This window comes from Eretmochelys imbricata, chromosome 1 (assembly GCF_965152235.1).
Source record: "Eretmochelys imbricata isolate rEreImb1 chromosome 1, rEreImb1.hap1, whole genome shotgun sequence".
Classification (NCBI taxonomy): domain Eukaryota; kingdom Metazoa; phylum Chordata; order Testudines; family Cheloniidae; genus Eretmochelys; species Eretmochelys imbricata.
In genome coordinates, this window is record NC_135572.1 from 22,185,005 (window position 1) to 22,199,241 (window position 14,237).

At 39.4% G+C, this 14,237-nt stretch overlaps 1 protein-coding gene across 7 annotated transcripts in view; it reads right to left on the minus strand.

Moving 5' to 3' along the window:
• DLG2 (discs large MAGUK scaffold protein 2) overlaps positions 1–14,237 on the minus strand; it is a 1,498,860-nt gene that overhangs the window by 310,029 nt on the left and 1,174,594 nt on the right. For all 7 annotated transcript variants that reach the window (XM_077807758.1, XM_077807786.1, XM_077807801.1 and 4 more), the window contains one exon: positions 7,193–7,261. In XM_077807758.1, coding sequence (XP_077663884.1) covers positions 7,193–7,261 — 69 coding nt within the window. The remainder of the gene's footprint in view (positions 1–7,192; positions 7,262–14,237) is intronic.

Below are 14,237 nucleotides of genomic sequence, written 5' to 3' on the forward strand. Positions count from 1 at the left end.
AGTGGCAGGCCTCATTTGTCCAAGTCCAGTGCACTTAACCACTAGATAATACTGGCTTCCTTAAATAATTCACTACTCAAAGCAGGGTTAATAGGACTCCATGCAGGCACAGGGGTCTGTCTTCATAGAGTCAATGGCCAGATAGCCTCAACTAGTTAATTTCAGACTGCCAACCCTTTGGACGTAATCATTCCAATTTTATTTCACATCTTTTCCTGCTCTAACAAATTTTAATATATCACTTTGTACTTTTATTTCAGACAGACAAAGGGAACCAACACAGGAAAGACCTTGAAGGGAGGGATAGCCTGCTAAACCCAGGGTTATTATTTCAGTCCTTGAGGGGGCCATTTAGGATCTGGGGCAAAAATTGGGGATTGGTCCTGCTTTGAGCAGGTGGTTGGACTAGATGAGCTCCTGAGGTCCCTTCCAACCCTGATATTCTATGATTCTATGACCTGAAAAAGGTAATTTCAATTGAGACAGCATTCACCTTAACATGGGAAAACAAGGATAAACTAAGACCGCGCCGTATGTAGGATGTTTATAACATCTCTTTCGTCATGAGAGAACAAATTAAAATTTATAAAGGTTGCAGCTTTGATATGAAATATAGATATATAGGTATGTAAAAAAAATCTCAAAATCCCGATGAAGGGAAACTTAAGTATATTTAAAGTTTCTTTTATATCATTTGTACTTCTGTTTTACTGTAATTTAGTGACCCAGTTATCCAATCTAGTATTTTCTCACCATATGAACCTCTGCCTTTGCTCCACCGGCAATGTCAGTTTCTATCACATTTTGTTCACTTCTCCCTTAAATGACCTTTGCTCTTTTCTGTCATCCTTACGTTTGACATGATCATCCCATCAAAAGCTGAAAAGCCACCATCATTCTCCTTCATATCCCTCTTTTGTGATGCTTACAAAACACTGCAGTCTAACAATGGTTAGGCAGGTGGCAAGGTGAGCCTGCTGGTTGTTTTGCTTAATGTGTTCATTTTACTGTTATCTCTTTCTCCAGGCCCCGCTCTTCCAATTCATTGACTGGGACCTCTGAATACTACTAAAATACAAACAAGATAAACCACCTTCTTACTAATTGCTGCCAGATTCATTATTGCAGCCCAGCACTGTAACTTTGGCATTCCTACATTGGACAAATGTATTGATAAAATGTGGGACATTCTTGTTACATTAATATATACTAACAAGTAGCTTAGGAAAATGATCATTATTTTGCTGTTTGGGTTCCATTTTATTAAATATACAGATTTTGACATACAAACTCTTATACCATCCAGCCATTTGTGCCATAATAATTTATTGTGTAACATTTAGAAAATTCATCTTATCTACTGTATCTATTCATTATGCTTGTAATGAGTTCTTTACTCTTAATCATTTGATTCCTGCTGTTTTGGCATTTCTTGATTACAAACGCATGACTTTATACTGATTTGGTCAGTCTTCCAGATCCAGTAGACATACCAGAACTTAAGATAAAGGTCAGGCTTGGTGGTGAAAACAGACCAGCTTCACCTTTCAAAGAAAACCAAAAACTCCAACGTGAGATTTATAAGGTGTTTAAATCATATGACAGTATTCCTTCCCACCCGCCTTCATTTTTCAAGTTATGAGTAGCAATCAGTGGCTGAATTCCTATCACAAGGACAAAACAGAAGAATGCTAAAGTCAGTGGGGCTGCCCAAGAGACAGAAAAATGATTACATGCACTTAAGCCAAAGTACTTCATGTGCACATCATTTAACACAATTTGTGCTATACTGGTCTCTGTGGTTGAAGCTAGGTTTGTAGTAGAAACCCTGACTGAGTGATTGATAGACTGATTTAATGTTTTGGGGCATATTACACAAGATATTTTGAAGATTTTGGAGTTCAGAAATGAAGTCAGCATAAAAGTCAATATAAAGTCATACCTACATACAACAGGCTACAGGGTTTGCAATGGCTTAACCCCACAATCAAGGTGACAGTGGCTGAGCCCCTCCCAGAGAGGTGGAGGTGGCAGGATGGCCCTCCCTTCTCCTTCCCAAGCTTTTTGTATGGCTGATACAGAGGATTTTGCAATTGGCTGAAAGTTCATGCAGATAGACTGATATTAATTTCCAGACCACAACAGTGAACATCAGAATGGCAATATAGGGTCAGACCAAAGGTCCATGTAGCTCAGTATCACATTGTTGACTCATATTCAATTTGTGATCCACTATAACCCCCAGATCCTTTTCAGCAGTATTAGTGCCTACCCAGTTATTTACCAATTTGTAGCTGTGCGTTTGTTTTTTCCTTCCTAAGCGTAGAATTTTGCACTTTTTTAAAAAAAAGTTATCTTGTTGATTTCAGACCAATTCTCCAATTTGTCGAGGTCATTTTGAATTCTAATCCTGACCTCCAAAGTGCTTGTAAACCTTCCCAGTTTGGTATCATCTGCAAATTATAAAAACATACTCTCCACTCCAACATCCAATTTGTTAATAAAAATATCAAATAGTGCCGGACCCAGGACAAACACACGTGGGATCCATTAGATGCATACGCCCAGTTTGAAAGTGAACGGTTAATAACTACTCTTTGACTTTCAACCAGTTTTGCACCTACCTTTTATTAATTTAACCTAGACCACTTCTCCCTAGTTTGCTTATGAGAATGTCATGTGGGTCTGTATCAGAAAAGCCTTATTAACATGAAGGGATAAAACATTTACAACTTCCTCCCATCCACTAGTCCAGTAACCCTGTCAAAGAAGGTAATTAGGTTGGTGTGGTATGATGTGTTCTTTACAAATCCATTTTGACTATTACCTATATCCCTGTTAACCTCTAGGTGCTTACAAATTGATTAGAGACACAAGGTGAGTGAGACAATAATATTTTTTATTGGACCATCTTCTGTTGGTGAGAGACAAACTTTCAAACCACGCACAGCTCTTCGTCAGGCCTGGGAGAGTACTACGAGTGTCACAGCTAAATGCAAGGTGGAACAAATTGTTTAGCGTAAGAAACTAGCACATATTGTAAGGGACCATTCAAGGTAAAACGGCCTGTTAAAACTTCTGCAGACATAAGACAAAAAAGGTGGGGTTAATGGGTTACAGATTGTTGTAATAAGCCATACATCTAGTGTGTCTGTTCAGTCCATGGTTATTAGCATCTGGCAGAGTTATGAATTTAAACTCCCAGGCTTGTCTTTTAAAGTATTATGCAGGTTTCCTTTGAAGATGAGGACTGATAAATCAGATATAGAGTGATCACTTTGTGAAAAGTGTTCACCCACAAATGATAGGGTCTTTTATCATTTTCCTGTATGAGTTCATCCGAGAGCATAGTGGTTCTTTGGTTTGACTCACATAGTTTTTATTGGGCCATTTAGTGCACTGGATGAGGTATACCATATATTGTGATAGGCATGTATAGGACCCATGGATCTTGAAAGGTGTGTTGTGGGGGATGTGATCATTGTAACAGTGGTGATATGTCTGCAAGTTTTGCTAGATGTAAATAATTTTGTGCCTTAGCCTTCCTTATTTTGTCCCTACATGCTTGTGTTATTCTTTTGTACTCCTTGGTAATTTGCCCATATTTCCGCTTTTTGTAAGATTACTTTTTGATTTTCAGGTAAAGAGCTCTTGATACAGACTCTTTGGCCTGAATAGGCCTATTACTGTTCTTCTTACCTTTCCTTTGCATCAGGATAGTTTGCTCTTGCAGTTTTAATATTGTCTCTGGGAAATTGCCAGCTCTCCTGCACTCCTTTTTCCCTTATTTTTCTTCACTTGGCACCTTACCTACTAGTTCTCTGAGTCTGTTAAAGTCTGCTTTTTTGAAGTTTATTGTCCTTATTCTTCTATTCTCACTACTTCATTTCCTTAGAATCATTAAATCTATCATGTCATAATTACTTCTACCCAAATTGCCTTCATCCTTCAGATTCGCAACTAATTCCTCCCTGTTGGTCAGAATCAAGTCTAAAATGGCTGTCCCCTGGTTACTTCCTTTACAGTCTGTATCAAAACGTTGTCCCTTATATATTCCAAGAACTTACTGGACATTTTGTGTTTTGCTGTGTTACTTATCCAACTGATGTCTGGGTAGTTAAAGTCTCTCATTATTAACAAGTCTTGTGTTTTGGATATTTCTGTGATTTATTTTAGAAATGCCTCATCCAGCTCATACTCCTGATTTGGTGGCCTGTAGTAAACCGCACCTATGATATCCCCCTGTTTTTCCCCTAATATTTTCACCCAGATATTTTCAGCTGGTCTGCATCTCACCTCCTTCTGGACCTCTCAACAATTATATATATCTTGATATACAATGCATCATCTCCTTTTTTCCCTTGCCTGTCCTTCCTGAACAAGCTAAACCCCTCTATACCAAGTCCAGTCCAGTCATGAGATGTATCCCACCATGTCTCTGTGATGCCAGTTAAGTCATGATTTAGCTTAAGTACTAATAATTTCAGCTCTTCCTGTTTATTTCCCACATTCTTATTTCACATATTCACACAGTCAACCTGTGGAACTCCTTGCCAGAGGATGTTGTGAAGGCCAAGACTATAACAGGGTTCAGAAAAGCACTAGGTAAGTTCATGGAGGATAGATCCATCTATGGCTATTAGCCAGAATAAGCAGGGATGGTGTGCCTAGCCTCTGTTTGCCAGAAGCTGGGAATAGGCAACAAGGAGTGGATCATTTGATGATTACCTGTTCTGTTCATCCCCTCTGAAGCACCTGGCATTGGCCACTGTCAGAAAACAAGATACTGGACTAGATGGACCTTTGCTCTGACTCCATATAGCCATTCTTATATTCTTATGTTCATTGTTGTGGTTTGGAAATTAATATCAGTCTATCTGCATGAACTTTCAGCCAATTGCAAAATCCTCTGCATCAGCCATTCAAAAAGCTTGGGAAGGAGAAGGGAAGTCTATTCTGCCACCTCCACCTCTCTGGGAGGGGCTCAGCCACTGTCACCCTGATTGTAGGGTGAAGCCATTGCAAACCCTGTATCCTGTTGTATGTAGGGTCCCAGACTACCTTGATCCAGCTCAGGACCTAGTATTGAGGAGTCTTCCCCCAACCCAACACCAATTAGAGCACTGTTTTGTATCCAAATCCAAAATAAATGTAGATTTGTGTATGCATGCTATGGGGGAAGGAAGCGTTAGTGAATGGGGGAATGAGAGGAGGAGGAAATGGCAAGTTTCCCTAGCTCTCATAGTCTGACATAGACTTAATTCTGAAAGTATAAACAAACAAACAAAAAAGGAGAGGCATTGCTTGCTTATTGGATCATGTTATACTTTTTTGCTCTAGGCCTTTTTTGCAGTAATGGAATTTTACACACAATGAATCAGAGGGGACAATCAAAACTAAAATTAAAACTAACCCTCCTAAACAAGCCAGTGCAACCAAAATCCAAGCACTCCATATAACTGTCAGTTGTTCTGATATTATTAAAGACATGAAAGCGGTTGACTCTGGTTGTGAATGAATCATCTTCCCCCCATTAGTTTTGTGAAAATTTAGCCATCTGTATATGCAGATCTGCATTTTTACAATCAAATTACACTCACACACAAGCATTGGATGATTTTTCTATATCAAACAGCTCTTGTTCTATCTCCAGAATTAGTGTATTCAGCTTTGGGAATAATTTGTTACACTGAAAGAAACTCACCCATACAATAATATGGTTAACATGGGTTAGAATCAGACATCAGTAAGAATTTCCTTGATTAGTGTGAAATATGTTTCTGTTTTAACATGTACATGTTAACTTGAGGCAAGTGAAGTGAACTCAAGTGATGGCATTCAGATTACTTCCATGACAGATTAAGTGTTCTGAGTGTTACATAGGATATGTCCATCAGAAATATTGAACTTGATGCTCACTATATATAATCAGTCAAAAAGTTTTTAATTAAGCTTCACTGATTTTAAAATAAACAAATGAGCTTTTTTTCTATGCAATTTTTCACTGCAGCAATGGTGTTCAAATTAATCTCTGTAGCACATTGGTACAAACAAAGCAATGAGAGAAAAAATTAAATGGACCACACCAAAAAATGTAAACCAACCCCCAACAATCCCTGATAACTACACCATATCTCACCTGCCAATAAACCAAAACAAATAATAGCCTTGGGGCTAACATGCTATTTGCTGTCCTAACATTGTTCACTCTGTTTTTATCTTTTATCTCTTTCCCCCACTCTGTATCTGTCTGGTTTATGGGATTATTTTATCAAGACAAGGACTCTCTGCTATTCTATGTCTGTATAATGCCTAGCACAAAGGGTCCCAGATCTTGGTTGGTCACTAGGTACTACTGTGATAAACATGATTATCAATAATAATAATTAAAATATGCATGCAGGGAACTCAGAAACTTGCCTGTCAACCTACACTTTGGAAAGTGGATACTACCACTGTCTGATCCACTCCAGCTTGACAGGTTCAAAGCTCCTTAGTAAAACCACCACAAAATTGTACTTTTCTGTTGCATATCAGCAGCTTTTACCAATTCTTTTCCTGATGTTATTTTTTTCTGCAGATCCTCCAAGAGCTTCAAGGATTTCAGGAAAGCTACAGAAGACCTTTGCCCTCCACAGCAACACTATTTGCATTTACACATTGGCGCCTGGTTCCGACAGCCTGGACACCCCACCTAGCTGGTGCCCCTGCAGCCATAAAACTCAGCTACCAGGGGGGAAGCAGGCATGTTAATGCTACTGGGGATATTTGCACATGTGACTGGGCCAAAGGATCTGCAATAACACCCCATGTTGCCTCCATTAAAGTCCCGTTAACTGAGTTTGGGTGCCTGAGAGGGAAAGGCATGCTATTAAAGAGTGTGGCCCAATGCACCATCAACCTTCTGCTCCACCATGAACCAATTCCAAAAAATGCACAGTAGGTTTGTTCTTGCATTCTAAACCCCATGTAACAGTAGATCCCTGCTGGAAGGCACAGAAGGGGAGTGCCATACCTTCCAACGTGAAGAATTTGGGTATTTCATCTGGTATTAGTACTGGATCAGATAGATTTTTTCCCCCTTCAATCTGGTAAATGTAGCCATGGCAGTGTATAGTTAGAGAGAGAGAGAGAGAGAAAAAAAACCTCAACTTTCATATGAAGCACCTCAAGAGACAGAGAACAGTCTTACCCTTCCAGAGAAATGGTTCGTTGTAAGCTCATTGCGGGTGGACGTGTTGCAGTGCTGTGCTGGGAATGACTGTATGGACAAGGAAGAATAAAGAGAAGTATTTGTTAAAGAAATATGACTCTACTTGCTGATTCTCTTGTTCTTACGAAAATGGGTAGTCACAATTAAGATATAATGGATGACCCAGAACTAATTACCAGATTACTGAAATTACTGTGAGGTATTCCTATGCATCTCTCATATTTACTGATCCTTGTGCTCTCTCTCTTTGGATAATAGGGGAAGAAACCAATTATCTTGTCTCCTGTTTAATAAGATGTTATTCCTCATTAAAAACAGATTATAACTAGACAGACTTGGAAGGATTCATCTTTTAAAAAAATGCATGAATACAACAGATTGTATTTTTCAAGTGACTTAAAACAACTCAGATGCGAATTGTTATTTATATAAAATGTAGCAGTAGAACAACTGAGAAATGAAATCAAAGTGCTCTTATCATAGTTCACTATGATAATTTTTTATTGTTTCCTATGTAGAATTTTCAGCAAAAGATTTTGAAATCTGCATCTCTATAACTTTTAACTATGGATTTTTTTTCCAATGGATTTTAGATGGAGGGGGATATTGATTATTGCAGACATTTACTATTAAGAGCTACTGTTTCAAAACCAAATAATTTTCAGCACAAGCTGAACTGTGGATACACAATGTAAACAGAAACTGGATAATAGCTTTTATTTCAAATAAGTACGATAATAAAGGCAATTATAGACACCCCAGTCTGAACTGACTAGCATCACCGAAATTAAAATAGTTGACCTTCAGCAGTAGTATTGGATTTGACATTAAATTAAACAATACAAACCAGGAGAAGTGGGGGAATGAGATAAAGCTGACAGTAACGCAGATACTTTGACTGTTAAAACAAGTCACATATAGTTCAATCATAGTATTGGCTCTCCCAGAAATTTAGTTGTGGGGCTGGATAGAATTGTTACATCACTTTTAAAAGCACAACCTTCTGGAAGCTATGCTTCTAGGAGTGTTATAAAATGATACTGCCCCTCCTGGATAGTGGCAGATGTAATTATGAGCTCACCAGCTATTTCAATGCTTGCCTATAAATAGTGAAGCTATTAGCACCCTAAATATGATATATAACCAGAAACCACTTTAGTAATCCTCAAGCTATGGTTTCTAGAGCTGGCCAGAAAATGGAAATCCCTTTCTGTGAAAGATTTTGAATTTTTTTCTGTATGAATCAGGACAAAAAATAAAAAAAATGATTTTTTTTGCAGGAAGGAAGAAAATACCATTTGGGGAGAACCAAAACAGAATTTTTGAGGTTACTGACTGTCCACCTGGCAGGACGTCTGCCTGGCTCCTCAGGAGTCAGCTGCCTGGGGAGGCAAACAGCTCAAGAGCAGGGCAGGCATGGGAGCCACCTAGCTGGGGAGCTAACCACCTAGTTCTTTGAGTAGCCGATGGAACAAGGGGCAAGCGAGGCTGGCGAGCTTTGGAGCCCACCAGCGAGGCTGTGGTGCAACCTGGAAGCCAGGGGATCCCAGTCAGCCCTCCAGATGAACTGTGAAGAAGTGGAAAGCTGGAGCTTTCATTTCTATATACCTGATGGAAAGATAAAACTTTTATGACAAAATGTAAATTTTCCTGAGGAAAATTGTGATTTTGCGGAAACTGCATTATCCATTGGAAAATCATTCTACTGGAAAATTTCTGAGCAGCTCCAGTGGTTTCTCTCATACCAAATCAGGACTGACTGCAGAACCTGTTGCACACACACACACATACCCAGTGGGGACAGTAGTATACAGTCGCTTCAGTACAGCACTGAAGAACTTAGAATATCAGTAGTTGAACCAGTTCTGCTCTCATACTGACACAAATCAAATGGAAAGATTCCCGCTGGTTACTGTGGTAGCAGGATTGGGCCCATAGACAGAAGGTGGCAGAAATTTCACAGGGATGTATTGTTATTCATTTAAGTGTTTACACGGTACCTTATAAATTTTGGTTCTACTGCACTGTGTAGGAAAAAAAACTTCAATGCCATTATATATCATTGATCCACTAAGTTACAGTTTTTGCCTTTTGCTATAAAGCATTATACAGTTATTGAACAACTACGACAGTCTGTTAGGATTAAATACTGCATTATATTTTAATTAAAAACTACGAAGCTCAGTGTCAGTGGGCACCACACATATATTTTACTGCTTCACACTATTTCCATTTTTAGTGGATGTTGTGAAGTGGTAAATAGAATTAGGAATAAACGGTCAGTTTTCAGAATGGAGAGAGGTAAATAGTGGTGTCCCCAGGGCTCTGTACTGGAACCAGTGTTGTTCAACATATTCATAAATGATCTGGAAAAAAGGGGTAAACAGTGAGGTGGCAAAATTTGCAGATGATACAAAATTACTCAGGATAGTTAAGTCCAAAGCAGACTGCAGAGAGTTACAAAGGGATCTCACAAAACTGGGTGATTGGGCAACAAAATGGCAAATGAAATTCAATGTTGATAAATGCAAATGTAATGCACGTTGGAAAACATAATCCCAACCATGCATACAAAATGATGGGTTTAAATTAGCTATTACCACTCAAGAAAGAGATCTTGAGACCCATGCTTACACAATGGGAAAAAAAGGTTTCTCAAAACCCATTGCTAGAACTCTGGCACAGAGGCAGCTGAAGGAGTCAGACAAGGATTTGACCACATTTTCAATTTGAGTGATTGACAAAAGAAAATTAAAATCTCCACCGACCCAGTAAATCCTAATTTTTCTAGGAATGTCACCACTGCAAGATCTGGCCCAAAAAGGAAATCTGATCTAGCACCTCTCCTCAAGACATTTTAACCCTCAGTCACTTTTTCAAGCCATCCTCCTTATTAGAAGGAATATAATAATTTCAGTCAGTATAGGAACACTTGTGTCCAGTCACAACTAATCAACACAGCTTAAATTTTGAGGGAGGGATTTTCAAAAGCAATCAGCACTGGCCTACCTCTGCTACCACTGAGGTCATGGGTTAGACTCCCATTCATTTCAGTAGAAGCACATTTAGACCAGTGCTTAGTGCTTGGAAAATTCCAGCCTAAGTCTGACTATCAACAGAAAACTGCTCACCATCCATCCATAAAGCTAAGAAAAGAAAAGTTCAGAAAACAAGTGTCAAATCATAGCAACAAATACATTTGAGGGAATGATGACCTTGTCTTAGATGTCCACAAGTGAATACAAAGAGACTACAGTTCATTCGGTAAATGAATGAATTCGGGGTCGTGAATTAGTGCCTCAACTCTAAAAGGGTCAAAATGAAGAAAGGGACTAAGCTGATCATCCTAATAACGAAAGAGTCCAAGTTTCCAACTAAGCAGTAATACCTCATCTACGCTGCTGAATTCAAACTGATCCTGAGCATTAATATTTCATACAGACTATTTAGTACAAAACCGAAAGCATAAAACTAGTTTTGACAGATCAAATTCTTTCTAATCATTTTTAACACTGGAGAAATAATCATAAGAATTACATCTTCATTTTTTTAGTTTGGACCTTACAGTATTAAAGAAAATGGTTTTTGTGTTAATGAAGAACTGCAGAAGAGTGCTGTTATTTTCTCATTCAAAAATGGAGATTACTATACATGAGCTATTAGCAGTGTTGACTAGTGATTAGGATGGCATTCACTTATTTGCTAATGTACAAAAACACAGGGGAAGACATACATCTTGCGCCAAGGACCTTACAGTGCTTTATTAGGCTATGTGAATTATGACTCAGGTTCTGCGTAATAAACCCTTGAATCTCTAAGAAGCATCCTATGTCCAGAGCCAGCTGCTAACTTTGTAATCAGTATAGTCCTTTACTGAGCACAGCAGCAATTCCTAAATAGCTTTAAAAATTTCACACAGGAAAGGACTGTTGAAACAAGAAACTAGAGAAGGGATATTTGAAAACCTTGGCCAAAGTTCACAGAGATGTCAAGTATCTCTGTTTTTTGGTTCCCACTTTAACAGTTCCTGATTTCCCAAGGGTAGATGCTCACCAATTTAAGAAAATCAGGCTCCTTCATAGTGATTCAATATTGGATACTCAAAAACAGAGACACCCAAAAACACGAGTCATCTCCAAAATCTTGGCCATTAGCTTTCAAATTCACATTGCAGCTGCTGTGGAGTTGATGGTGTATTTGCCCAGTAGCACAGTAATTCAATTTTTTAATTTTTTAAGTCTATTTACAGTTAGAGGAAGGAAGCAGCCAAATCAGGTAAACCACAATAATACCTACAGCAGGCTGACAGAAATGAGGAAAAAGGGAGAAGGGGACTATAAAAAAGCTACATCAGATGGATGGAGTGGGAAAGAAAGACTAGACTGGAATATTGCTTTTTATGAATTAGATACTATATTAAATAATATGACCCCATAACAAGCATGATTTACAGTTGTAACTTCATCTCTGTGCTCTGCTGAAATTAACAAACCACTTGAGCCACCAGTGTCATCTGCGCCCCTTAATGGTATTGTATCCTTATTATGTACAATTGGAGGAGGTAAATTATTCCTTAGACCTCCCATATGAAAAGCTCTCATAGTACTAATAGTATACTCATTAGAAATGCTTTCCCAATCATAAACAGCTGTGACATACATTTAAAGTGAAACTCTGGACTATTTTTACATTAAGTGCTATATATTGGTGAAATCTGTTGATTTCTTTTTCTTTACAGTATTGATCCCATGATATCAGAGAGACAAGGTGGATGAGGTAATATCTTTTATTGGATCAACTTCCATTGGTGAAAGAGACAAGCCTTCCAGCTTACACAGGGCTGTTCTTCAGGTCTGGGCCCGAAGAAGAGCTTTGTGTAGCTCAAAAGCTGGTCCCTTTCACCAACTGAAGTTGGTCCAATAAAAGATTCACCTTGTGTCCTTGATTTCTTTTTCCGTCATTTATAAGATTTGATTCTCAGTACAATATAATTTGTCAAATGTCACACTGAACAGATGCAATTAAAAGAACAATTTAATCACCATCTGATCCAACCAGCTACCCTATTTGAGGCAGAGACTCAGTGGTTTTGCATCTTTCTCAGCATAGCAGCCAGATGAAAAAGCTGAAGATTCTGATCACTTCTTCCAAACGCACAGACCCATCAGACACGACAGGATTACACCCGATGCTGTTAGATTCATGTACATGTTACAGCCCACCTAGCACGCATTATGTAGGATGAAACAACATGAAACTTTTAATGAAGTTATTGAGGCCAACATTTTCAAATTTGGATGGCTGAACGTAAACACTGGCATCCATATTAAGAAACCTAATGATGTATCCTGGTTTTCAGTGGTGCTGAGCATGGGTTTAGGTGCCTAACATTTGACATTCCAGTTTGTAAATATGTTGCTCTTTGTATCTAAAAATATGTATAGTGCAATATTTAATAGATGTAACAAAAATAATAATAATTGTATATACTACCCAAAAGTATTTGACACTTTTCTCAGACATGTAAGAAGAAAGATATTTCCCCCAAAGAGCTTAGAATAAGGATTTGTTGACCACTGCCCTGACTTTATCATCCTGTCTCATGTTTTGTCTGTGATTTTATGCTTGCTAGAGGTAAAATGACATTATAGGAGTATAATATTTACAGGGGTATATTGATTATTAGCTTGGAACATACGTCGGGGGGGAGAACAGGTGAACATAAGTAAATGGGTTATTAAGCTTGCTATAGTTAAGGGCCTCTTATACTATGTTAACCTTGTGGGAGTAGCTATACTAAAGGCTGAAGTGCAGCTGAAATGAGAGAGACCTGCGGAGATAATCCCGGGTCAGATATTCTACACTCTCATTCTGAAAGACAAACAAGTGACCATAAGGGGGTACAGTACACCATAGAATTCCACAAGCAGGGAGTTTTGCGGTAGCTTTGGCAATTAGGTTGCAACGTATTTACATATAGGAATTATAGGAGCTTTCTGATGGGCTCCACTTACTTTCCCTTCTATCTCTGTTTCCAGTGGTCTCTCTAAGTTGTAAGTATGCAGAATGTAGGAAACTACTTTACTGGACTTCTTATTTTTATGCAAACTGATTTCCTATGATTTCAGTAATAGTTATCTGTATCAAATAAGGTTTCTCTGTAAGGTTTCACCGAATTCCATCTTCTCAATTATCTAAGTAGCCATGTAGGGAAAGCACATGTCATTTCTGACAAGTGCCTGGTGGACCCCAATAAATTATCTTATAATAATCAGTCAGTGACTTTCTTTATGAGGATTTGTTTGTTATGAGGCATTGATAACTATGTACTTCATTAACTGCTGGCATCCTGGATGATGTAGGCAAATTGGAGGGCACGCAACGTACAGTAGAACCTCACAGTTATGAACACGTGACGAATTAGAGGAGCCCCCAACCTTGCCCCCCAGCCCTGAACTCCGACCGGGCTGCCTACAGATCCCAGACAGGAGACGCTAGATGCAGGTGCTTGGAAGGGCTGGGGGCGGTACAGCCGTGCCGGGGAAGCTGCCGGCATGGGGCCGATGTGCCTCCTGTCTCTTTCTAGTATGGCGTACTGGCTATAAATAGCTTACTGGTATGGCGTACCGTACCGTACTGCCCTACTTGCACCACTTCCTCTGACCACCACTTCCTGTTCATGGGGTGGGTGCGGTTGCAGCTGCATGCCCTGCTGCTGCTGGCCGCCATCTCTTCACAGTGTGGAGTGCGAGTGTGCCGACAAGTTGCGGTGCCTCTCACTCTGCAGCACACACCGCACAGCAAGGAGGTGCTGGCCAGCAGAAGCAGGTTACACAGCCGCCACCATGCTAACCCTGCGGGCAGGGGGCAACTGCAGATGGATTTCTGGCATGGAGTCTGGGAAGCCCCCACCAGACTAAGCCCCAGGATGGAGCAGCAACACTGACACAAATTGATGGGGGAAGGGTCAGGTTTGGGTCTGAAAACAACTCAACACTCTTGGGCTCAAGTCAGGTCAGGCTTT